Source organism: Amborella trichopoda, chromosome 7 (genome assembly GCF_054954075.1).
Source record: "Amborella trichopoda isolate Santa Cruz 75 chromosome 7, AtrichopodaSantaCruz75HAP2 v2.0, whole genome shotgun sequence".
Taxonomy (NCBI): domain Eukaryota; kingdom Viridiplantae; phylum Streptophyta; class Magnoliopsida; order Amborellales; family Amborellaceae; genus Amborella; species Amborella trichopoda.
Genome location: NC_142342.1, coordinates 34,250,939 through 34,278,758, shown reverse-complemented (window position 1 = coordinate 34,278,758; position 27,820 = coordinate 34,250,939). Strand labels below are relative to the sequence as shown.

Sequence of the window (27,820 nt, the reverse complement as noted above, 5' to 3'; positions counted from 1 at the left end):
TGTCTAGAGCAGGTTTTACCTCTAGCCATTAGGATTACTGCATCTATGTCAACGTAAGTGGAAGTGATGTGATTTTTTCTCATTATATGTGGACGATATGTTGATAACCAATAGCTCGATGGCTCCAACAGGGGAGACTAAGGATTTCTTTTCGCAACACTTTGATATAAAAGGCTTATGGGAAGCATCATATGTATTGGGCATAAAAATAACAAGAAACAAACAGACTCAGACCATTCAACTCTCCCAAGCAACCTACAGTAAGAGAGTGTTGAAAAAGTTTGTAATGGACAAATGCAAGCCCATATCTACCCCCATAGCAAAAAAGGCCAAATTATCCCTGAAAATGTGCCCGACCAAAGAGGATGAAAAGAAAGCCATGGAGAGAGTGCCCTATCAGAACGCAGTAGCGTCACTCAAGTACACTATATCAAGTATGAGACCTGACTTGTCTTTTCCCATGAGTGTAATTAGCCGCTTCCAATGCAATCCTGGATTTGAACATTGTAAGGCAGTTAAGAGAATCCTCAGATATTTGACAGTGACCGCGGATTATGCACTCACGTATGGAGGCAGGTCAGACATAGTCATACAGGGGTACACAGATAAAGATTATCAAGAGACCCTGATGATGCCAAGTCGACGTCTGCGTATGTCTTCATGCTAGGTGGTGGGACAGTTTCTTGGTAATCCAAGAAGCAGGACGTAGTCGCCTATCAACCATGGAATCCGAGTACGTGACATGTTGTCAAGCAGCCAAGCAAGTTGTGTGGATAGAGAAGTTTCTCGATCAGCTCATGTTCGATCCCATGAGATATTCATGTGTGAAAATCTTTTGTGACAACCAGTCTGCAATATGTGTGACCAAGAAACCACGTTTTCACAAGAAGTCCAAGCACATCAAGCCACCTTATTCTTATGTTCAAAACGAAGTCCAACTCGGCGAGATAGAGATTGCATATCTTCCCACGTAGGCAATGCTGGCAGACCCTTTAACCAAGGGATTAGTGGCAAATGTGTTTGCCAAACATGCACATGGGATGGGCCTCAGAGAAAGTGAGGAAGAGAGCTTGTAAGCCCTACAAAGGAGAAGTGGGAGATGTTGGGGTTATATGGCCATTGAAAGGCCTTATGAAATCATGTACTGAATTTATATAATAATATATTTGCTCCAGTGGGAGTGTGGTACACTTTTGGACTGTGAGGCATTTCTGATGCCTGGACATGCCTGAGCTCTGACTGGCTATGGCTCAATATAATGCTTAAAAACCCGTAGTCCTGGTTATTGTGTGAACACAACCGACAAGGGTTTCAATGTGACATTATCCCTTGATGAGGTCGGAAATGTACCTAGGAAAGTTGGCCAAAGGCCATGGATTTGACCCCTATGTGTGATGAATAGTCTAAGAGAACAAGGGCATAAATCCCCATCATTACCATCACACGACATGTACACTAGATAGCCGTCCAAAAAACGGCTTTTTTGGATAAGGGTATGTGACATGTAAATGTGCAAAAGAGATGACACCCTGCAACACTGGACTGTGTTGGAAGGACCCATAGAGCATACTGCAGAAATGGGGCCTGGACTGCTCCTCAGGAAGGGACCTATAATCCATGGTCAAGCACCGTATCTCCTTCACTCTATTTACTGACTTTGATAGTCCAATCATGAACCCCTGTCAATGGTTGTGGGTCATAAGAACTATTGGGTCCGTTTGAGAAGGTGCAGTGAGATACGGTCTCTAAAGAAGATGGAGACCTCAATATATTTGTCCTAATCCTAACTCTATGGATCCAATTCCCATCAAAACCTTTTAGATATATTTAAATATGTTCTAATTATTTTTCAAACAATTACAATGCATTTTTAGAACTCTCTAGGTATTTTATTTTATTGAGAAATGAGTTTTAACTAAAGAAAAAATCAATCTTTTGGATTTATTTTAATCAAAGCAAAATAAACTATTTAGAGATTTTACAAAATTATTGTATCATCGGAAATTATGTTGAAAGTACTTGGGGGCTTATTGGGATTGGGTCCATCATACTATGACATGTGGGGCCCACATGGCCACCCTATGGGTGGTGTGCCCCACCTCCTCTAAACTTCCCTGAATTGAAAGATGCAAATTATGCCATATGTTGACTTGATATTTTAAGAAACCTTTTGTGTAGATATTTCGATTGATTTCAAAATCGAAAGGTGTAAGAAATTAATAGTGATTGATTTCTAAAGAGGAAGTTGTAAGAAATTAATTGTGATAGATTTGTTACTTTCTATTTGATGGGAATGGAGTTATGGAAATTAAGAGATAATGGTTCCACCTCTTCCCTTTAATCATGATGGCTGATCGACGGGATGAATGGATGAGATCTCTTCACCCCACAGGTCTCTAAGATCAAGGTCAAGATTAAGTCTCACAAAGATGGATGGAGATCATTCTCTATGACTTGACATCTCTCTCTCTCTCTCGCTCTCTCTCTCTCTCTCTAAGCCTCAAGGAGTGGAATGCGACTCTCTAAATCTTACTCTTCTTTTCTCTCCCAGGTTTAGGGTTTAGGATAGAAAATAAACCCTATGGGGTGGCATGCCCAAGCCACATAGCCTAGCCCTAGGTCTTGACCTTACACTCAAGTGTTGAGCCTCGGTCAAGGACAACTCATGTTATGCTCTCTGCTGGTTTTGCTTAGACTTCCCAAGTTATGAGATGAGATCTTGAACCTAGATCCCATATGTCATTAGTGGAGAAGACTCGGTGTGGGATGTGCTTAATCCTTGGGGGTGACCTGAAGCAAGGTATAAAAGTATTCTCTTGTTTTATGCTTTTATGATTCCATTGTATCATTATTTCCAGATCTATATCATGAATGTATTTTTGTTTTAATGGCAAGCAAGTGGGAGTCTTTGGTGTTTTATTTGTCTCACATATTGTATTTGACACTTGTGAGTTATTCGGGCAGCAATACTAAAGAAAAGGTAGTGGGAAATTTTTTATCAATAGTGACTTGCCCGGTCACATAATCCACCTTTTAGACAATACAACAATAAAGACAGCAAACAATTACTCTCCCCATATCTATTCAGTTTTGTCACTGTATGACACCTCATGGGTACCACCAAGAAGAACTAGAATTTGCATGATCACAAAACTCTCGATGGAGTGTACCAATAATCATCAATATGGGTTAGAGATCATGACAATAATACAATTTGAAATAAGCAAATGCTTTCTATACTTTCCCTATTGTGTATAAGTTATATACTCCCACCCGACCCCCCCCCCAAATCCAACCGTCTAATCAAGATCAAATGAGCCACTAACCATTTGATCGAGATCCCACATCTCAGAGTATTTTATTTTTCAATTTCTTTTACGTGACTTCATCTCAATAGAGCATGCCTGAAAGTTTCAGGGGTATTTTGGTTATTTTATTTTATCGAGAATATTCTTTTATATTTTTCATAGGTGCGAGTTCTAGAGAGGAGTGGAAGCCAAAAATTTAGTGTCAAAATGTTTTGTAGAAAAAATTAAAAAATAAAATAGTGTAGAGGCACGACATTGTAATTGGGTCCATCTTAGCCGTCCATTCATATTGGACGGCGGGATAGGGGAACATATAACTTGTACAAAAGAGAGGAAGCATAGAGAGCTTTCCTTTTGAACTAAATAGCCTGCAGGGTGAGTTTTGCTTGATTGCACATTTGAGATATCTCCAGGATGAAAATCAACAACCAAATCACAGCCAAAAGCTCAACTATCAAGAAGAAACACTGAGACAACAGAATTAAGAGCCGGTACAAACAATCCAACAAAGAAAAGGTAAAAATAAAATTTCAACAAAGAAAATAAATCCCTGAAAACATGAGCCATGGTAGAAATACCTAACGTAGTCACCCAAATTTATAAGAACATCAAAACTGCTTTATTCAGAATCATAAACCAATTCTTTCTTAATAGTTCTTTCTGTAAGAAGGTCATTTAAGAAATACTGTATTGTACTTAGACTCATACCTCATCTTGCCAAAATAGATTAACATTCTTTGGAAAAAGTGGAGCCAAACAACACAAGACCTGCAAGAAATAAAAATCAATAGCAACACCTAAGAATAAGTTCACTTAGTCACATTGAAAAGAATCAATCACAATAGATTCAGAACCCTTAAACAGAATGTTTCTAAGGCACAACAATTAGTATCAAGTTCAGAAAACAGCCTTAAATTCAATGAGAGAATTCTTAGTCGACTCAAAACATTTTTAAAACCCCCAGACATGCATGTTGGCGTAGCACAACAGCCCATTCATACTCCAATCCCATATAACTCAAAAACATATTAACACCACATAGCTAAAAAATAATCATCCCAAATATGGGACGGCACAGATTGATGAATTGAATCCAGTATTGATAATGTGGGAAAAGGATGCAGGAAAGCTTTTCTTTTCAAAACTATTGCATTACTTCCATTACAGATCTAACAATGTGATATCCAGAAAACATTGCTATTGCCTTAGATGCCCAACCAAATCATTTCCAACAAAGACAAATCAACCTTTTGTATATGACTAAAAGCAGTTCATAACAAAAGTTATTTTGTCAACCAAGTGAATCTTTAGCAAGTGGGACAGAATATCTATCTCTGAATTCCTTAAAATATATTAATCATAGAATCCCTAACAAATTCTTTGAAGAATATTCATTAAAAGACAGGATAAAATATATTTTTGGGTCGGATACAAAATAAAATTGAAAAAAAAGGAATAGAATTGTGGACATGGTCATTAATCTTCCTAGTTTCAAAAAAAATAGTGGACATGGTCATTTGGATTTTTATCATTAATGAAAATTTTAAGTAACCTCTAAGTATGTATGCATACATGGTCAATTAAATACTTTCAGTACCACAACAAGAAGACAATAAATTGGATGCTACCAACCGTAAGAATCTGAGTAGATAGCTGCCCCCTTGCAAGGGGATCATGCAAAAGAACCACCAAGCGTGCAAACAGTTCCTGCTACATCATGGAGGAACAGATAGTAGTCTCATAAATTTATGAGCAGTGAGCACAAATAGCTGTTCTGTACGCCACTTCAGAAATTACCTCAGGAATTGGAATATCTGTGTGTGCGATACTTTCGGTCAAACTAGCATATGATGATCTATGTCGAGACAATTCTGAAATACATCTACACACCTGCAATAATACCAGGATCACAAATCAAATTGGAGAAATCAAAATTTTGGCAAGATAATTCCAGCTTTTCTTATCATTTATAGGCACTAATTGTGCTGCAACAAAACTTTGTGCTGCTACAAAAATTTGCAGAACTCCAACAAAAACATTTCAATAACATAAGCATAGGGGCATGCGTGCCGGTGCACACATGCACAGTCATGCATATTCACATATAATGCCTCCAAACACATACACATGCATGCTCACGGAATTCAAATTCGGGAGATGATCTAATTGATTTTTTTATTTTAGTTTTATTTTTTGAACTCTGGGACTAGAAACAAATTATTTTATTTTATTTTGGGTAATTTGGGTTAATAAGTGAAAGGGGATTAATTGGGATTTGATTATTGTTATGTGGGGACTAAAAGGGGGATTTGGTTTAGTGTGATGCGTAGGGTGGAAAGTTTCCTATTCTTTTCGTTAGGATTGACGTCATTGTTTTGATTCGTTAGGATCTTAAAGAAATCACATGGAAAGGGACTTCATGGGGGTGGAGCGTGAGACAATGGGAAGTCCTAATATTATGGGAATCGCATACTGGAGAGAGAGAGAGAGATAGAGAGAGAGAGAGAGAAAGAGAGAGAGAGAGAGAGAGGGAGGGAGGGAGGGAAGGAGGAATCGCATACTATAGAGAGATAGAGAGAGACGGAGAGGGAGGGAGGGAGGGAAGGAGTTATTTAAGGTGGATGTCCCCCTCAAACTTGGATTTCTAGACTTGGATTTCTGGTATTGTTATTTTGTGCTGAACTTTTTTGATAAAATAAGAACGTCCTCATCTACAACCACTTGTTTCCTCCATTGTTGCTCAATTTTGGTTTGTTCTAAGATCGAAAGGAGGCTGTATTTAATTTCTCGAGTTTCTTTCACATCAAGTGGTATCAGAACACGGTTTAAAAACAATTCGTGATAACAATTGCTGGTCGTAGAGGTCAAGACCATGGGAATGCTAAGCTGTATTAAATGAACAAGCGACTCGAAAACTTGAAGGAGATGGTGTTGTAAGGGAGGGATCAGCAACTAGGTGCTCCAAACAAAGTGGTTCCCACACTCCAAATTGTGAGGGTCTCGAAGGAGATTGGCACGAATCGGAGCCAGAATCTAGGTCAAAGACAGCTGAATGATATGTCAGGTCATCCAGTTTTATTTGATGCACAACAGCATCGAGGGAAGCATGAATTTGATAGAGAATCAACCAGTCAACCACCTCGATGCCGATATGATTGGCGTAGGGGTACGGACAAGGAGGAATCACGTAATCCATATTGAGATGCACAGGGATACATGCGTAAAGAGTCTAATTCAGGTATCAAAATTGATCCCCTTGAAATTAATGAAAGTCATTCCACCAAAGCATTTTTGGATTGGTTGAGCATGTTTGAGGACTTTTTTGATTGGAAAGACATGTCAAATTCAAAGAAGGTCAAACTAGTGGCTCTTAAGCTTAGGGGACTTGCCTCAGTGTGAAGGGATTAAGTTCATGAAGCATGGCTTTGAAGGACAAAGATAAAATCAGGCCATGGGCAAAGATGTAGGTAAGGTTGCGCAAGAAATCTGTTTCTCCAACCTATGCACATTTTGCCAATAATTTCACAGGTTGCATCAAGGTGCAAAATCCGTTAGGAAGTATACGGAGGACTCTTGTGGCCTATCTCTGCGAAATGGGTCAACAGAGAGCGAGCCAAAATTAATTACAAGATGCACTCACACGATATCATATTCCTCAGTTGGAGGCAGCCTATGAAGCAGCCTTGAAAGTGGAGGAAAGGGAGCAGCCACATGTCGACCCACCCCAAAGTAGGATCATCACAAAGTCAGAGGCCTACACCTCCAATCTACAGTAACAGATGGCCCAGCGAGCCCAAAAGGATGCAAATCAAGGTGCTTTAGGTGTAATGAGGTGGGGCACAAAGCCACGTAGTATCCATTACATGAAGCCCAGCGCCATGCCAAGTTGGGAGGGCCCAAGCATGATACTGAACAAGGGATGGACCATGGAGAACACCCAGTGCCTGCCATTGCAAACGAGGCTGAGATTGAAGATCAAAGATCAAGTCGATGAAGTGGTGGCTTATCAAGGCCAGAGCATTCTGGTTCGACATGTTCTTTCATTGCCATGTGAAACCCACGAAGAAGATTGATGTTTCACAAACATGTTTGCACTTGGTGCACGTATAATGGTAAAATGTACGACATCATCATTGATAGCTGGAGTTGCGAGAACATGGTCTCTTGAGATGATAGACAAGTTGCATCGAAAGGTGGGACAGCATCCACATCCTTACAAGGTTGCATGGTTCAAACACGGGAATGAGGTACATATTACTTCTTGATGCTTGATTAAATTTTCTATTGTTAATTTTGTAAAGATAAGGTTTGGTGTGATGTAGCACCAATGGATGCTTGCCACATACTCTTAGGGTTCCTTGCTGTTAAGACCACAAAACCATCCATAATGGTGAGCTTAACACCTACACTTTTTGGAAGGATGATCGTAAAGTGGTATTACTGCCCATGTGTGAGGAGACTCCACCCAAGTCTTCCAAAGAGAAGAGTGTGTCTCCAGCAAATTATGGAGAAGAGATAAGAGATCAGGGAGATTTATGCACTTGTCGGTAGGTACTTGGGGTAGCCTATTTCACTGCCCAAAGGCCCTAGGACCACTTTTCTTGGAGTTCGAGGACCTTGTGCCAAATGAGTTACTACAAGCTTGACACCTATAAGGAATACACAGCATTGTAGAGTCTATAGACCTCATACATGGGTCAAGCCCTACCTTACTCACCAGCCTATAGAATGAGTCCTAATGGACATGATGAGCTTCAAAGGCAGGTGGATGAGTTGTTGCTATTAATACTCATAAGGATTAGCATGTGTCCATGTGTTGTACTAGCCTTGCTTACCCCTGAGAAAGATGGGTTATGGAGAATGTGCATGGACAGCATGGCTGTTAAAAAAATCACAGTCAAATATCGGTTCCCTATTCCACATATGAGATGGAATGTATATCGATCTGTCGACAGGTGCAGAATATGTCAGGTTGCCAAGGGAAATTCTCAAAAACACGGACCTTTGCACACCATTACCTATCCCAACTAGTCCATGGTTTGACTTATCCATGAATTTCAAATGGGATTGCTAAGGATAGCAAGGGGATGCAATTCAATTATTTAAGGTGGTACATTTTATTCGATGGAGGAGGATCATAGATGCTACAATGGTTGTTATTCTCTCTTTTAAGGAGATAGTGCAACTGCATGGGCTTCCCAAGACCATTATGACTTCGTTTCTTAAGTCATTTTTGGAGGACTTTATGGGGAAAAATAAGTACTAAGTTCCAATTCAGCAGTGCTTATCACCTCCATACAAGTGGTCAAACCGAGGTGATGAATATAAGTGTGGACAACATGTGAAGTTTAGTTTGAGAAAATGTAAAAGCATAGGATTTGGTGTTACTACAAGCTGAGTTCGCGTATAATACTTTTCTTAACTGGTCAACCAGGAAGACTCCTTTTACAGTGGTTTACGATATGTATTCCTTTACCTATGCTTGAAGATGTGGAACTAGATGCTGCAAGCATGTCCAAATATATGAAGCAATTGCATGACAGTATTCCCAGGAAAGTGAGAATTATGACAAGTACCAAGATGTTGTGAATCAACACCACTGTGCACAACTGTTTAATGTTGGAGATCCTATGATGGTGTATCTCAGACAAAACAGTTTCCAGTGGGCATCTACAGAAAGCTCAATGCCAGGAAAATTGGATTTTGTAAGATCAATAAGATTAATGGTAATACATGCAAAGCCGAGTTGCGAAGCGCATGGAATATCTCTCCAATCTTCAATGTTTGAGATCTATACAGGTTGGATGGTGATGACAACTCGACGGAGTCGAGTCTTCTTTACACTGTAACGATGTGGTTACACAAACATTTCCTCTAATAATAAGATATTTCCTCTAATAATACGACAAGAACTATATTACACGAACATTTCCTCTAAAAATGTGGTTACAACATTATGCCATGCTCTTCCTTACACTGTAACGATGACCACAATATATATGTGATGCCGCCTCAGAGCCTCAAAAAAGAATATTGAAAGAGTTAATTGTGCCTCAAAATCTTATTAATTAGAAGAGCCAAGAGGGAGCTCTAGGCAGAACAAATTTAAGTATCATGGCTCAAAATACCAAGGAAGCTATGATTTCAGAGAGGGAGCGTTATCACCAACAGGAAAATTACATAAACGAATCCTAGAAAAGAGTGGACCTGTAACATTATCCCAAAACATTCAAACTTTGATGAATTTGAGAGAAACAGAGAGAGAGAAAGAGAGAGGAGAGAGAGAGAAAGAGGAGAGAGAAAAGTGCCTTACAATTGCAACCGCTCCAGTATACTTCCTTGGGATGATCATCTTCAACAAGCAAGGCCAGAGGATTGGCTGTGGTAGAGAAAAGAACTAACATCAGCAATTATGATTAAAACCACAACAGCTTCAGGTTGACAATAGTAGATCCAAAAGAAAAAAGAAACACAAAAATTATGTTGAGAAAGTATAATTAAAATGGACAAATCACCTCAGAAAACACTAAGGTGGTAAAACCAACCAATTTATCAACGAAGTGATTACTTTAAAAAGATCTTTCACACAATTACCTCCTCAAATATTTTGCTTGAAAAAAAAGAAAAGAAACAATTGCCCTTGTTATGGATTGGGAATCCTGAAAAAGGAGGCTCCTTTTGATATTTTGCCCCACTAAGGTTGTTCAACCCAAATGACATAAATAACCTTACCTATTTTGGGTTCCAAGTCAGCACATGCTTTTCTCCATCAAAATCTCTTGTTCCAGGTTTGAAACCCAAAACAAGCTGGGTTATTTACCTCATTTGGCAAGACTTAAGTGGCCCAGCCAAATGAAGTAATTACCGCTACTTCCCAGGTTCCATACACGGAACATGTGTTTCTATTCGTTAAACCTCTTGTTTCAGGTTTGGAATCAAGAACATGTAGGAGCATTTGTTAAAACTCTTCCATATGCCTGCTCAAGTGGCCAATTGCTTGGACCAGTTCATGTGTAACTTCCTATGGTCAGAGCAGGCTCAGAGGACTAAATTCCATCTGGTCGCTTGGGACAACATTTGCCTTCCAAAAAACCAGGGTGGTCTAGTTATCAGGGTCCTCATGAAGCATAACCTCGCCCTCTTAGGCAAGTGGTGGTGGCGATTGGCTTCCCAGCCTGATTCCCTGTGGGCTCAGGTCTTAAGAAACAAGTATATGATACCTGAAGGAGCATGGGTGCCTGAGAGGTCCCACAAACATAATACCTCAGGAGCATGGAAATCTTTCTCTTCGGTCTGGCCTCACTTCAAAAAACTCACTAGAATTCATCCGAGAGAGGGCTCCCGTGTGAGATTCTTGTCAGATTTATGGCTAGGCTCTTCACCACTGCGGGAGGCTTTCCCAGATCTCTACTCGCTGGCTATCAATCAAGCAACTACAGTGGCTGAGGAATTGATTCTTACAGGAGAACGTAGAGTTTGGAATCCTTCCATTCGAAGAAACCTAACCGATGAGGAGTTTAACAATTTTCAAGTGCTCTTAACAGGCCTTCAGTCCCATTTTATTCCTAACCCAAGGGAGAGATGTTTTGGTTTGGACACCCACTCCTCCAGGGTAATTCTCGGTGGCCTCCTTTTATAAAACCGTCTCGCAGCCTCCCACCTCCCGGCCAACCCTGTTTTGGCAGTTTCGAAAGTGTGGTCCACTATTGCTCCACCCAAGGTCCAAATCTTCAACCAGCTTGCCTGCTCTCACAAAGCCGTCACTATTGATCACCTCCAAAAGAAAGGGATTCCTATCCCTAACATATGTGCTTTATGCCTAAAAGATGAGGAGTCAAACGCTCACCTTTTCCTACACTGTGACTTCCCCTTTGAACTTTGGGGGAACATTTTGCTACTGTTTGGCATCAAATGGGTCACTCCACCCATGGTAAAAGCACTCATCTCCTATGAGCTCCACACCCCGTAGCCAAAGGCTAGCAGAGCTCTTTGGAAGGCAACCGTAGCAGCAACCTTGTGGACCATTTGGGTGGAAAGCAACAACCATATTTTTCAAGGTTCAAAAGTACAGGCTTCAGCTCTCCTGTACAAGGTAATATCCATGGTGACCTTTTAGGCCTCAAACCACAACACCTTCTCGGGGATACTAAGGACCCAGTTCCTCCCCCAATGGAAGAATATTCTTCTCCATTTGGTAATTTGGTCCCACTTGTGTTATGGGCCAAATTACCAAAGCACCCCTATTTTTACAAGATTCCAAATCCAAAACAGTTGGGACTTTTTTAACAAGATAGCGGATGTAGTTGAGTGAAATGATTTTATTAAAGTGCAACCTTGGTTGATAAAGTGGTTAACTTGACCACGGTAGTATCTTTTCAGGTGATTTGACCATTTCTGTGACATTTCCCCCCTTATATTAAACTATAATTTCTAGGGCAATATGTATTATAGCATAAAAAAGTTGGTTCAAGAAACCAAACCAAGTGTACCTCCATCTCAGGAATGGTGATAGCAAGAAGAAGCAGCCCCTTTTCACATATCATTCTCAACTCAAATGGACAGACACCTCCAGCCTTCACCTGCAAGGACAAAAACCTTAGAATGCCCTCTCTCTCTCTCTCTCACCTGCCCACCCGCACCCCCTCCCCCCCCCCCCTTCACACTCGCACGCACACAAATGCAGGCATGCGTGCACACACACACAAATGAGATCATGTTGCAAAACCTCTGATTTCTTAAATGGGAAATTCTGAACTGCCACCTTTTGGGGGTCACAACCTGCAACATCTGCTTCAGTAATTGCACAATGGCGCACGAGGTATTCAATGAACAGTTCTCCATATTGACCTCCCAAGTAACAATGTGAAGCCATGACCACAATCAACTGCCATACAGTATAGTAATAAGTATAACTTGGCCAAAAGAAGTCTACAAAAACAAAACCACCAAACTAAAATAAGTGTAAGAAAAAAGAAGATGGCCACAAGTTAAAACAACAAGAAAATATCAGAATGATTTCAGAAAAACCTGGAAAGATCAAGCAGGTGGTCCAAGAAACTTGAAAAACAATAAGCACCTTGAAATTTAAAAAGAGCCCCTTGACCTGTTAATTTTTAAAAGGCAATTCTACCCCAATGTGTCAGACAAGTGCATGAAGAAAAGAGTAAACTGATCATTTCAAAAAAAGAAAAGACGAAGCTGATAATCGGGGAATTGTTAAATTTTTTTAAGTGATAAGTCCAACCACTATCTTGATATTTTAAAAGTGATAAGTCCAACTGCTATCTTGATATTTTAAAAGTGATAAGTCCAACTGCGATCTTGATATTTTAAGTTTGTAGAGAACCAAAATTAAGGCAGTCTCCCTGGTAGTGTTATTTTTTCTTTCTTAGAAACCAAACACAAATAATATTAACAAATAATTTCCTCTATATTGAAATCCATTTGAATGAAAGAGGGGTTGTTTTCATGTCAATTTTCCGCTACAAATCCTAATGAGAAGTGTAAGATGCCAGTAGAGGAGATACCTCGGCAAGTGCCTTCTGGACACCAACGCTTTGATCCTCTAAAAGTGATTTCACAGTCTCAACAAGTGATTCAATTTTTCCATGCCAAGTTTCAGATAACCTCCAACATACGTAAAATAACCAAAAATTTAGGAGCCTAGATCCAGATAATGACCTCCATAAAATTATCAAAAATAATTAAACACACCTGGGTAACAGATGCTTTAAGACACAAAGAGCTCCAAATGTACAAGATTCCTCCCTCGGTTTACATTTCTGGGTATCACCAATGAAAAACAAGAACGAAGTAACTCATTATTAAAACATTAACAAAAAATGACTAGGAGAAAAGAAAAACACAATACGAAGAGTTGCATGACTCACATTCAAGAGATACATGAACAATTCTTCCGGATAAACTGAACCGACTGTCAGAAAGCAATGTTGGATTGCATTATAAGTCTGCCCAATGGAAGGAAAAACATTTAAGTTACTCAAGGTTTCTACAGTAACAATCAAGATCTGCATATAGCATCGTACATTCCAAAATTAATAAAAATATTGCTAAATGTGGAATGAAAAATTGTAATGTAATTTACAAACATTATCAGAGAGACCTCTAGGGGTTTGTGACCTTTACAGCCTGTGAGAGCATGTAAATAAAAAAATCATTTTAGATAGTACACTTATGTAGGAGTGTGTGTCTGTTGACTGACATAGGGTTGGAAGGTCTACGGCCCTAGTCATGTCCAAAACCCTTACTCCTGGGGCATATGGCACAACCAAAGAGGGTTTCAAAGGGACATAACTTCTTGAGGTCGGATAAATGCCTAGGGATGGTTTATAGGTCAAGAGAGCTTCATGGTCTCCTGCATGTGGATGTAGGCTTGTGAGAGCGAGGGTTAAATACTCAACAAACTTCTGCATGGTATGTACACATAATAGCCACATACCAAGAAGCAACCTTGCAAAGAGATATATATATATATATATATATATATATATATATATATATATATATATATATATATATATATATATATATATATATATATATATATATATATATATATATATATATATATATATATATATATATATATATATATATATATATATATGTGTGTGTGTGTGTGTGTGCACAGAGAGAGTCCCCATTGTACGATACTATAATGACATGCACGTGTGACTTGTTCTCAAGGGGAGTAACCTGTGATCCACATTTTGGTATCTTGATTTCACTATTTATTGGCCAACTTTAGCGAGCCAATCATGGGCCCCTACATGACACTATGGTTTAGGGGTTTCATAGGGTTTGAGACGATAGTCAAAGATCACGGTCACTGGCTTGAGTGGAGTGCCCTAACAGTCACTTTTCTTGACCCAATGGTACCAATCCAATTCTAGAATTTTTTGTTTCATCTTAAGAAATGTTTCTATGATTTGCTTAAAAACTGTTTCTGCAATTTTTAGAATTTTTTTCACAATTTTAAAATCATTTTCAGAAGTGCAAAAAGCTTAAAAGGAAATTTTTGAAATTTTTGGAATCGTGGGAGGGGCTAGGAGGAACACATGGGGTCCTTTGGATCCACCCTCACACATGGGTGGGATGTGGGGCCCATACATTGCACGTAGAGGTGGGACACCCCGTCATCTCTTCTTAAAATTCTTTTAAAATTACAGAAGTCATTTTAGAAAAGATTTCTTAAGGAAATCTTTGAAAAAGATTTAGTGAACATATTTTTGTGGGAGTAGAGAATATTTTGTGTTTGGAAAGTATTCTTTTTAATATTTGATTATGACTAAATCTTTTTTACTTTGGATTCCTACAATCGTTTGAGAGATAAAGGAAATTCTAATCACAATGGAACATAGTTTTTTATTGATCTTATCCTAAGTTAACTAGTTGGTCTAAGAAAGGTGATGACTTTAAACTTTCCCTTCACCCGTCCCATGCCCGGGTATAAGGGTTAGGTTGTGTTAGGTAGGCAGCCAACGTAAAATTTTGCCAAAACTTATCATGAATCCTGAACATACAATATTTCTTTATGTTAAGGTGTTCCCCAAAAGCGACGCATTGTGCCAGAACTTGGGTTCGGCGAGAAATTAGCTAGGGCGTTCCCCAAAAGTGACACGCTGTACCGGACCTCGGGAATAGTGAGAAATAAGCAAGGGTTAGCTAGGGCGTTCGCCAGAAGCGACGCGCCGCAGCACCGCTCGGTTGTGGTGAAAAATTGGCAAGGCTTCCCTCGACCTCCTAGCGAGAGCAGGTAAAGAAGCTAGTCCAACATAATAGGATTCGTCTAGCCACCATGAATGTAAGAACGCTTACATGTAAGAGTATGGGGTTAGTGGATACAATGAGAGGAAAGAGAGTAAACATAGCTTGTCTATAAGAAACTAAATGGAAAAGAGAAAAAACTAGAGAAATAGATGGGTATACACTTTGATATATAGGAAATGATAATAATAGAAATGGTGTAGGTATAACAGTAGACAAAGATTTAAAAGGTACAGTAGTTAATATCAAAAGAATAGGTGGATAGGCTCTTATTAATTAAACTTGTATTAGGGGAAGAGATAATTAACGTAATTAGTGCTTATGCACCACAAGTAGGATTGGATGATAGAATTAAGAGGCAATTTTAGGATTTAGGAGGACATAGATAGAATAGTCCAAGACATAGCAATCAGAGAGAAAATCTTTTAGGAGGGGATTAAATGGCCATGTAGGGAAGGATAGTAGAGGATATGAAGATGCACATGGGGAATATCGATTTGGGGAAAGAAATGAGATGGGTGAGACTCTTCTAAATTTTGCTATGGCCTATGACCTAGCAATAGCAAATACTTAAGAAAAAAAAAGAGCGAGATGAATATTTAATAACCTATAAAAGTGGATCACATAAAAGCCAGATAGACCTCTTCATAGTTAAGAAGGTTGATTGACTATCATGTAAAGACCGCAAGGTTATCCCTCGAGAGAGAGTTTGACTACCCAACACAGGCTCGTGGTTATGAACATTTGCATAAAGATATGGAAGAAAAGTGGCGGAATTTAAAAAGGAGAACATAGACTTATTTAGGGATAAATTAGTTGAAGAAGGAAAATGGAACTTTGAACATGATGTCAATGTAATATGAAATGAAATGGTCGACTGTATCAGGAAAGTGGCAAAAGAAGATTTAAGAGATTCTGGACGGAAAAGAAAATCTGATAAGGAAGCTTGGTGGTGGAGTGATGAGGTTCAAAAGGACATGTTATGAAAAATCTGGAGGGAAAAGAAAAACGATCATGTTATAAAACTTGGCAGTGTAATAGAAACGAATAAAACTTAGAAAAATATAAAAATGTTAAGAAAAACACTAAACAAGTAATAAGTAAAGCTAAACTTAAGCCATATGATAACCTATATAATAAATTGGGAACAAGAGAAGGTGGAAAAGATATCTTCAAATTAGTAAAAATAGGAAAGAAAAACTTTAGGGCTCTAAACCATATTAAATGCATTAAGAGCGAGAATCAAAGGGTTTTAGTGAAGTATGACGAGGTCCACGAAGATGGAGAGTCTATTTTTAAAAATTATTAAATGACGAACACAATGGGAACATAGCGGTAGAAAGAACTATTGGTACAAATGAGGGCGGAGGTCATAAATACATTCGTAGAATTAGGATGTCGGAAGTGAAAGAAGCTTTGATAAGGATGAAGATAATAAAGGCTTTAAAACCAGATGGTATCCCGATAAGAGGTTTGAAAGTGCATGGGGGAGATTGGCCATGACTGGCAGACGAAGTTGTTCAACAAGGTATTGAAAACTTAGACAATGCAAGACGAATAGAGGAAACGTATTGTGGTACCTATCTACAAGAACAAAGGACACATACAGAATTGTGCGAACTATCGAGGGATCAAGCTTATGAGCCATACTATGAAGCTATGGGAAAGAGTGATTGAGCAACGACTAAGGCATGAAACGAGTGTATCTCAAAACTGATTTGGTTTTATGCCAGGAAGTCAACAACTGAAGCTATTTTCCTACTTAAGCAACTTATTGAGAAGTTAAGGGCGAAGGGGAAAGACCTCCACATGGTCTTTATTGATCTAGAGAAAGCTTATGATAGAGTAACTCGAGATTTGATTTGATGGGTATTGGAAAATAAATGAGTCTCCAGACACTACATCGACTTGATGAGAGATATGTACAATGGAACGTTAACTAGTGTAAGAACAACTAGAAGAGAGACAAGTGAGTTTTCAGTGACAATGGTCAACATTAAGGGTCAGCATTGAGCTTGTACCTCTTTTGTCTTAATTATGGACGCCTTAATTAGGCACCTATAAGATGAGATACTATGGTGCATGTCATTTGCAGATGACATAGTTTTGATCGATGAGACCCGAAATGGCATCAACACAAAGTTAGAACTTTGGAGGGATACCCTAGAATCCAAAGGTTTTTAAAAAAAAAAAAAAAAATTTTTATTTTTGATAATGTTAACATAGTATTACTATATAAAATGAAGGAATACAACCGATTAAGGGAGGAGACGACCGAGAATACCCACGAGACAGGTATCTCACTCAAAAAATTAAGCCATTAACTCCATACAACCTATATCCTTTTGAAATGGCCGTATCCAAAAGATTGAGGTCTCAAAAAATTGGGCTCATAAGCACGCCTTACTACAAAAAGCAACAACCAAAAAATATCTAGTGTCCTAGAAGACCTCAATGGTCCAGTGCAAAAAAGGAGGTGGACCACTCGTTCGACGTCCGTCAGGTATGCCTCCAACAGACGTTGGTATCCCTACATAAGTGGTAAATTTCATCAAATATCCTAGAAAGGTACCGAGGAGGGGTAGTGGTGCCTGCTGCCCATGATAGAATGTTTTTTGCGTCTCCTTCCACCACTAAGGATTGGCCCCAAGATGGATTAAAAAATTTTAGGCCCATTAGGAGTGTCAATGCTTCGGTAAATCTTGAATCTCCATGTCCGACGTATTCTGAATATGTCATGAGAACATTTCGATTGTGGTCGAGGAAGACTCCCCCTACTCTTGAAGGGCCCAGGTTTCCCAAGGAATAGCCATCGAAGTTAAGCTTTATGGCATTTTCTGAAGGAGGCAACCAGTTGTGAGGTCGCTGTAACTTGAAAGGCTGGAGTCGGATAATATTGTCCCAATGCCTGAGGAAAGAACTCATAGGAATCCCACCAAAGAAGTTGTGGGTGGAAGCCCAAAAAGTTACGAGTGATATAACCTTATGAAACAGCCATGAAACTTCGTTTTTGTGTCCTTGAAAGACCCTCTCATTTCTTTCTAGCCATAGAACCCATACGGTAGCTGCGATTGCTGCCCTCCACAAGGTTCTACCTGCTTTGGGCCAAGGACCACCTGAATAATGAAGAAATAAATCTTTTACCGAAGGTGGGAGGACCCATTTGAGACTAAATAAGTGTAGAATCAGTGTCCAAAGCTCATAAGCCACACTACAATGTAGAAAGAGGTGGGGATTTGACTCCTCCTCTATAAGGCACATTACACATCTGTTTGGGAGTGGCAGACCTCTTTTTTGAAGTTGATCGAGTATGAGAGCCCGTTGACAGGCCGTTATCCAATTGAAAGACTGAACTTTTGGATGAGCTATTGTGTTCCACACTTTGGAAAGAGGAGAGATGGGATTTAAAGGGAAAGTAGGAGGCTGGATAAGTTTCTTATAGAAAGAGGCTATTGAAAACTTACCAAATGGGGATAGTGTCCATACCAAAGAATCATCCCCTCATGAAGGTAAGAACACTGGGTTAAGAACAGCCGATAGAGTGGTAAAAGCTAATGTTTCCTCTTCAAAAAGATTCCTTCGAAAAGTGGGGTTCCAAGTTCTACGCCCCCCTCCCAAAACCATTTCATATGCAATACTGTACTATAGGAAATAGGTCCCTAAGGGGAGCAAGTCCAATCCACATATCAGACCAGAAGCGAACTTTGTTTCCTTGTTTTGGATGAAAACGAAGCACTTTCTTGAATTGAGCAAGAGAGGAGACGAGAGATTTCCAAACTCCTGAAGCCCTACTTCGTGAGGGCCTTCCAGGTACCCAATTGTGATCCGGAATGTTATATTTATTCCGAATAACCTGTGCTCAGAAAGAATTTGGTTGGGTGGCCAATCTCCACCACCACTTCCCCAACAGAGCCAGATTATGCTTTCTTAGATCTTTGATAGCTAAACCACCTTGGGCTTTGGGCAGTCAGACTCTATCACAAGAGATTATGATGTCTCATTTTTTCGGCATGCCCGGACCACAGAAAGTTCCTCATCAGTTGGTCCAGCCTATTAGCCACCGACGCTGGCATATGGAAGATGGACATGAAGTAAATAGGGGAGTCTGCCAGTGTAGCCTTAACCAAAGTAGAACGACCAGCCAAGGAAAGGAATCTTCCTTTCCATCCAGCTAGACACCTATTAACTCTATCAATCACGTGGGCCCAATGTCTCTTTTTTGGTTTCCCTAAACCTAAAGGGATCCCCAAATAAGTGGTAGAGAAGTCCTCTACTATACAATCCTAGGAAGGAATCAAGGATCTGATTTCTTGAAGTGTTAGACCCACTCCCATCACCTTTGATTTTTCCATATTTACTTTGAAGCCAGTGGCATTCTCAAAGCATTTGAGGAAGATTTTGAGGTTCTCGATTTGCTGAGGGACTGCATATAAGAAGACTAGGGCATCATCTACGTATTGCAAGTGTGATACCAATGGACCTTGTGAGCTACAGAGGAAAGCCGAAACTAGTCCTTCTTGGTAGAGATGAGAGATAGACCTGCTGAAAACCTCTAAAAAGAAAGGGAGATAGAGGGTCCCCTTGACGAAGCCCCCTCGATGCAGCAAAGAATCCTTTAGGACTTCCATTTATAAGGACCGAAAAATAAGGGAGCCTTTTATCCATTTTCTCCATCGAGGACCAAAATTCATTCTAGCCATCATCTCATCCAGTAATGACCAGTCCATGTGGTCATATGCTTTCTCCCAATCGATTTTGAAAATCAAGCCTGGTTTCTTGAATAGGTGCCTAGAGAGGATACACTCATGAGCTACTAACGCACCATCCAGGATCAGCCTTTCTTGGATGAAAGCTGATTGGGACTGCGAGATGATGAAAGGAAGGACCTGCTTGAGTCTTGAAGCCAATACCTAGGCCAGAATTTTGAATGTTGAGTTGAGTAAGCTAATTGGACGAAAGTCCTTTAGCTCATCAGCACCTTCTTTGTTGGGGACAAGGGCTATAGAGGTGCCATTGATAGCTTTGTTGAGGATCCCCATATGATAGAATTCTTCAAAGAAGCTCCTGATATCAGGCAAAGGTTTTAAAATTAGTCGGACTAAAGCAGAGTATATGGAATGCAAGTTTAGTAATAATAGGAGTAGAGATGAGGAAGTAGTTAAGATTAACGGTCAGGAAGTACAAAAAAGACCGCATTTTCGATATCTTGGGTCCATAATCTTGAAAATGGAGAGATTGAAGAAGATCTCACACACAAAATTAGAGTTGGATGGGCAAATGGAGATGTGCAACTAGAATTTTATGTGATCGCCGCATACCAATGAAGCTAAAGGGCAAGTTTTATAAGAGAGCTGTGAGACCAGCTTTGCTCTTAGGGGCAGGATGTTGGGCAAACAAAAAACAATATATAGAATGAGTGTAGCGGCGAAAAAGATGTTGAGATCGATGAGTGGCAAGACAAGAAGAGATAGAATTCGAAATGAATCCATTCGGGAGAATTTCGGTGTGGCACCAATAGGCGATAAGATGAGAGAAAGAAGACTTAGGTGGGCGGGCCATGTGTGGCACCAACCAAGTACAACACCTGCTAGGAGGTGCAAGTTAGTTCAAGTGGAAGGACTGAAAAGGGCAAGGGATAGGCCCAAAATGACGTGGTTAAAAATAGTCCGAAAAGATATGGGGACTTATGGCCTCACTGAGGGTATGGCCTTTAATAAAGCAGAATGGCGAACCGAGATTCGTGTAGCCAACCCCAAATAGTTGGGAAAAGGCTATAATGATGAATGAAATGATGATCCTAGGTTAACTAGTGGGCCAAAAATTTACGTCATAAGATTCCTAAATTCCTACCTAAATCATAATGGTTGAATTTTGGGATAGATGGCTCAGATTTGTTTCTCTATCAACTCACAAATTACTTAGGAGTCCTATGGCCAAGATGAATTCTAAATCAGATAGAATACCTAGATCATATTAAAAGCTATATATAGAGGGTAGCCCCCTCATTCTCACCATTTGAATTTCTAAGCCTCTCTCCTCTCGCCTCCACATCATTCCCTCTCTCTATTATCTCTCTAACTTCTCTCTTCCTAAGGGGTGGGAGGACCTAGGGGTGGCATGCACCACATAGGGAATACAGAGAGGGGCACACCCAGCTCATAATTGACCAAGGGAGGTGCCACCTGTGGCATGCCCTAGAAAGGTCTTAAAAGGGTCTAGAAAAACCCTAGTCTTATTTTTATGATCTCAAGTCCTCGATCTGAAAAAAGTATTTCCTAAAGAGCTTTCTGACTCAGAAAATTCAGCAAGGCCAATAAGATTGGAGTGAGCCATCGGTCCGATAATCAGGTGTGGAAGTCCTACGGGGTTGACCCAAGGTAAGTCTTTCTGGTTGTTCTAAGTTTATTTTCAGCCATTAATGTTCAATTTATTGTAATTTTCTGGAATAATATTTGCATCAAAATCCATAGTTTAAACTTGTATTCAGTCGCTGGATTTAGTTACATTTATTTGGCAGTAAAAAGAAAGATCCTGAGTTGTATTTAAGGTTTTGCTTGTTATTTGCAGCAGCGCTTTGTGGCACTTCTAAGTGGATTTCAGATATATTAATAAAAGAAAAAGGAAAATTCTTTATTTTACTCCCAGGAATTCCGCATAGCCACTTCTTTCAAGACCAGTCATCCTAGATCCATGTACCACAATCCATTTTCTAAAATCGATAGCGGAATAAGGGCACAAATGCTGCTATATTACAAGAAGTCATCCCAGATATCACCACGACACAGCATGTTATTTCTGAGTCAATAAACTTAAGATCATAGGCTGGGGAGAAGGAGATACACAACGAAAAGTCAACAAAAGTTGAGGGATAACAATATTTTATGTTTAATTCTCGTAAGGAAATAAGATAAAACTATGCTATGTTTAATTCTCATAAGGAAATATCTTCTGAAGTATGCAACACAAGCATACAAAATTCCAGTACAAAAGAGCAAATATGCAATTAAAGTACCTTCCGTTTCACTGCGACTAGTGACTTCTCACTTTCATCATTGCATATGCAAGTCACTGGAAGAAGTGTGGACAGAACAATTGTAAGTTCCTACATAAAACAAGGCAATTCCTGAGGTCCAGTCAAAGAAATTAGATGCAGATCATTGGTTTTGATCCATAAAATTGACTATAAATGTTACGAAGAAAGAAGATATGCACCGTAACAGTTTTGGTTTAGTAAAAGTGGTTCATGTACATGACCCCATATATAACAAAACAAAGAGTAAATCATCATAGAAAAAAAAAGACAACCTTCTATATCTCATTATACTAGCTTTGCTGAAATGAGAGGAGGGTAGAGTCTATTCAATGCGAAAAAGGATTAAATGACAGGTCAAATTTCAAACAGAAATGAGAGAACACTCTCACTGAATGTACTTGACTGTAGAAGCGAAATGGTGCAGGTTCAGCCAATGCAAAAGATGAATGAATAGGTGGAAGACCAGAAAATAAGCAAAGGGGAATAAAGAAGTAAATGCAACTAAAATGCCCCTATAAATTCATTGCTATAAGAAATAAAGCCTAAAATGCTTGTGAAGCATTACAAGTCTTATAAGTCCATATCCTTCCACTTCACCAATTGGAATCTCACCATCGTTTTCAAGCCATGGCCAAACAGTGGTCCGAAGACATCAATCATAACATCTCAATGCAGCTCCAATTAACCACTTGTCCCATGTTACAATCCTTTAGCAACTCCCACAAGGGCCCCAAGCATGTCAGGCTGATAAGGCTCCCTCACAAAAGGTTACATTGATGGTCAGACCTTTCCAGCATTTTTCCATGTTCACGATGTGAAATTCACACACACCAGACAATGTGAAAGAAGAACTAATGTATTCCCATTTCCAAGAGCGAGGAATTCAAGTTAGAGCTTGCAAGCATGGTACTCTAGACAGGGAGTTTGGGGGATTCCCAAGTTGATCTCAATGAAACACATAAAAAATTCAAGAAAAATACACAACACCACCCTGACAAGAAGGATACCCAAAACAAAGTTTTTTTATTTATGGGCAAATCAATCTCAAGGAACCCGTAGACACCTTGTGAATTACATACACTTCCTCTAATAATGGTGGGGTGAAACACCTATGTTTATTATCGTATACATGCGTCTTCTACTGTCTTTATTGCTTATCTCTGTTATCGCTCTTGTCCATCATTGCTACCAATCTTTCCTCTGATGAAAGTGCCCTTTGGTCTCTCCCTCTCGTCATGCGCTTGTGATTGTTTCACTTTTATAGACGATGGGCGCTCGTGTTGGGTGGTTTATCAATGTGCCCAGCAGTTGCAGTGCAGTGGAGTAGTGGGTAGCATGGCGGATTGGCCTCCAAGCTATATGTTGATTGTGTGTTTCCACATGTTGAATCGGTAAGTCTATTTTTTGGCAAGAGGCCCGGTCCATGTGTTCCTCTTTGCTCCTTGTACTTCCTCTCCTTTTTTCTTAATACAGTCAACATTATAAATAAATAAAAAAGAATCAATCAAAATACGTGTCAACAATATTACCTTCGTGGTGACCAGGTATCTTCCAATTGGGTTTTGAGAGGGGTTACTGAATGATCCAAGTGCTACCAAACAGGAACGTGATCCTTAACCTCATGGAATTAAGGCTCCCATGCAAAGCTGAAAGATATTTTAGCATCTATCCTTCCGATAGAAGTGACTTATTGGTGTGCGAAGAGGATATTTCCAATTTACCCTTCCGGCAATTCATTTGCAATATGTCGTGCGTCTCTTTTACTTTCATGCCAAAGTGATTAATGTCCTTGAAGGATTTATAATTATTCATCTAAAACATGCAGCATAGTTCTGGTCCTCAAGATACCTACCTTTGGTAAATTTGAGTTTTAAGTAATAAAGGGCATAATTGTTAATAGCGTACTTATGAACAGATACACTAAATGCATGCCCTGCTATGGTTACCCGGATACTCTATATGTTTACTACCAGCGTCAAAATGATGTGACAATATCTATATCAAATTCTCCTAGGACATTCATAAATATAAAAAAAAATATAAAAAGAGAGAATGAATTAAATATATAATTATGCAAAGTAATTTGATATATAAAGGTTTTCGCATCTGTAATGTAAAACATATATCACATATCTGAAACATAACGCAGGTGTTCTGAACTAAATATCTATAACATATGGTATTACACAACTGCAGTAGAATATGAATACAAAGTGTTTATTATAAAGACATATTTTATTATAAAGGCGTACCATGTATCTTTATATTATAGGTGATTCCTCATTGTTTATGTATGGGCATCAGTGTTTAAAACTCAGGAAGAAAACTCAGACTTGCCTGAGTCACTCAGAACTGACACCTAGATTCAGATGATCCTTGTCTGATCCATCTCTTGATCAAATTTGAACCAAGTCTATCAAGGTTTGACCTGAGACAATCCAAGACTTAAAAAAAATCCAGCGAATATCTTAAAAGAATGCAATGTTTAAGAAAGGACCCAATGAGCAGACTCGAGTCACTAGGCCTGGGTCCTACCTGTTTGGGGAGCTCTGTTCCATGTTTTTAAACATTGATGGGCATAATTTATAAGGTCATGTTGTTAAGATTTAAGAACCCTCTTAGATATGGAAACAGGAACACTGAACATAGATCTAACCAAGATTGTGTACTTAACCAGCTAGAAATAAAATCAGAGAGAATGTGAACCATAATACAAGAACTAAGTATAAAACACATACCACAAGAATACAAAGATTTATGTGGTTCACCCTAAAGGGGCTACATCTGCAGGCATGGAAAACTGAAATCTACTATACCGATAAGAATTACATCATACATTTTGGGACATAGAGTACCTCTCTAACCCTTAACAAAACCTAATCGAGCAATACTTTGAGACCACCTCTCTGAACTGACATTAGCCAACGATATCCCATATCTATTCCACAACTAAATGACTGTCCAGGAAGAGAACCTTGAGAGCAACAGAGACTTTCACTCACTAAAAGGGAAACCACCTAAAATCTCTATGGGATCCGTTTTTCTACAAGAAACCAGCCTCTCGGTCTGTAGGAGGCACCATTGCAACAGTCTCTCTATATGAAGCTCACTTCTCGCTATGTGAAGGCCTTGCCTCTCATACATAGGACGCCCCAGCCTCTATCTCCTTAGAGGAAGCCACCTTTCCCATACTGTGACCCCAAATAGGGTGCACATATCCTTTCCTCTCTCATTCCATATATATAAGGTTGTTAATCCCAAACCAGATAGGCACCCTAAAGATGTCACATATATCTCAAACTTAAGATATAACCTTAAGTCCTAATCTAGTTAGACTTCAATGGGTATTCCAACTAACTTAGGAAACTTATCAATGTCAATATCAATATCAATCCCATATAATATGGGATTTCCTTACAGGGCTGACTTTGAATATCAAAATATCCAACAATCTCTACCTTAATATAAAAATCACCGACTCACCAAGCCTACATTCATCACATAGTTGCATGATTTCTTACTTTTTGCCAAATAAATTCCGTTGTCATTCTTGCTCAAGAAGATTGGGCTCGCCATCACATTTCTTCACCTCAAACAAAATGTCCGCATATTTTCCTATGTGCTTTTCTTTGTCTGAATACACAAACCCAAGCATTGTTCCGAACCACGTGCTCTAATACCACATGTTAGGATTTAAAAAGCTCTTTTAGATACGGAAACAAGAACTTCGAATGTTCGATCCCACCAAGATCATGTTTTTAACCGGCTAGAACAAAATTAGTAACAATATGAACCATAATATGAGAAATAAACAATAAAACACACACCACAAGAATACAAAGATTCACATAGTTCACCCCAAAGTGGCTTCTACGTGCATGGTAAAACTAAAATCCACTATACTGATGAGAGTTATATCACTGATTTTGGGACGGAAAATTACATCTCTAACACTTAAACCTAGTAACGCAACCATTTTAGACTAGCTTTCTGGATTGACATATCCCACCAACCTCTCATCGCTACTCCGCAACTAAACTACCGTCTAGGAAGAGAGACTTTTGAGCAACCGAGACTTTCTCTCACTAAAAGGGAAAAACCACCCAAAATCTACATGGGAACCGCTTCTCTACAAAAGACCACCTCTCACTCTACAAGAGGCACCATCAAAACATTTTTCTCCATAGGAAGCTCACTTCTCTATATGTAGAGGCCTTGCCTCTAATACACAACGGGACCTTGCTTCTCTAGAGGAAGCCACCTTTCATATATGGTGACCACAAATAGGCACATTATTTCCTCTCTTTCCATATATAAGGTTATGAATCTCATACAAGATAAGCACCCATGGATCTCACATATATCTCGAATTTAAAATATAACCATGAGTCTTAATCCAGTTGGATTTCAATGGGTATCTAACTAAGGGAACTTATCAATATTAATATTAATATCAATCCCAAGTAATATGGGAATTCCTTATTGGGGTGATTTTGGATATCATATCACCATCCCATCCATGGCTTAGATGGTGATAGAGTGAGTGGCACCAACATGCCATTAATTCGTCTAGTTTTCCCATTGTCTCTCCTTCACCATCCAAACCATTTGATAACAGTGATAATAATCCACATGGTCATGTTGGCATGATGACCACAAGGATCATACTACTTTCAAAAGAAAGACCATGAGGACCATACTACATTTTTCCATTATGAATTATCTACATGTCTTTTAAGTCAGATTGGATAAGTCATATTCATATCCATGTCCTGAATTTTTTAATTTTTGGAACTGAGATGTTTCCTGGATCCCAATGTTCATCTCTTGTATTTAGGCATCTTCGATAGTTAGATGTCCTATTGATCATTCAAAATTAATGAGGTCTTTTCTATCTTTTATTTGAAAAGAAATCAAGAATGAGGGGAACATCCTTGTCTATGCACATACAAAAGCAGATTATCATTATTTGCTATGTTCTAAAAGGCAATATAAGTTTATTTCAAATAAGTTAATTATTTTAGAATATAAGCTTAGATAACCAAAAAATAGATATATGTGATGCAAATTGCAACAATACTACCTCAAACTCAAGCAGAGGAGGACCACTTTCTGACAATAAGGAGGCATCTAAGAGATTATCCAAGGCGCAGGTAGCTATAAAGGCAGACTGATGGTCCTTTCTGTACCTAATTTGAGGAAAGACAATAGACAATATATTCAACATCATAGAAACTTGAGATGACCTTTTCTCATAAAAGGCCTAACAACATGAGCAAGACACTAAACAAACCACGAGTTCAATGCCCAATCACAATATAAGAGCATAATAAAACAAAAGCATGAGTATTTTGTTTAAAGTCGCGATTATTACAATTCTAAAATAGTAGGGATAAGTCTGGGAAGAGCGGCCTTTAGCTGTGTCCTGCTAACGAGACCAACCATCTGCCCCAATGCTTCGACAGTAGCCAGGCGGACCTGTTCAACATCATGAACATTTAATGGTAGCTTTCAATAAATGGACCAAGTGAAAACAAGGATTATAGGAAGTCCACTTTAGGTTTTTGCATGTTTCTAAGGCAAGTAATGCAAATGCCAGGAATATCAAGCAAAGTAGTTGCCAAGTCAAAAAACATTGAAGCCAAAGAGAAAAGAGAAGGCCTCCACTACATGTGAAATAGTTTGTTCAGAT

The 27,820-nt window shown here is 39.1% G+C and overlaps 1 protein-coding gene across 44 annotated transcripts in view; it reads right to left on the bottom strand.

The window, feature by feature from the left end:
• LOC18432942 (ARM repeat superfamily protein) overlaps nucleotides 1-27,820 on the bottom strand; it is a 98,111-nt gene that overhangs the window by 54,639 nt on the left and 15,652 nt on the right. For 11 of the 44 annotated variants that reach the window (XR_016059722.1, XR_016059721.1, XR_016059725.1 and 8 more), the window contains 12 exons: nucleotides 27,503-27,606; nucleotides 27,212-27,317; nucleotides 22,108-22,197; nucleotides 13,199-13,276; nucleotides 13,023-13,090; nucleotides 12,836-12,935; nucleotides 12,034-12,192; nucleotides 11,798-11,887; nucleotides 9,622-9,687; nucleotides 5,106-5,198; nucleotides 4,941-5,018; nucleotides 4,017-4,076 (listed from right to left, as the gene is read on the bottom strand). Coding sequence is in view for 32 of the 44 variants with exons in the window: in XM_088872588.1 (XP_088728714.1) it covers nucleotides 4,017-4,076; nucleotides 4,941-5,018; nucleotides 5,106-5,198; nucleotides 9,622-9,687; nucleotides 11,798-11,887; nucleotides 12,034-12,192; nucleotides 12,836-12,935; nucleotides 13,023-13,090; nucleotides 13,199-13,276; nucleotides 22,108-22,197; nucleotides 27,212-27,317; nucleotides 27,503-27,606 (1,092 nt within the window). In the remaining 12 variants the exon portion in view is untranslated. Of the gene's footprint in view, nucleotides 1-4,016; nucleotides 4,077-4,940; nucleotides 5,019-5,105; nucleotides 5,199-9,621; nucleotides 9,688-11,797; nucleotides 11,888-12,033; nucleotides 12,193-12,835; nucleotides 12,936-13,022; nucleotides 13,091-13,198; nucleotides 13,277-22,107; nucleotides 22,198-27,211; nucleotides 27,318-27,502; nucleotides 27,607-27,820 lie in introns of those variants that run through there. The other 33 variants (XR_016059724.1, XR_016059723.1, XR_016059727.1 and 30 more) reach the window with 10 other exon arrangements.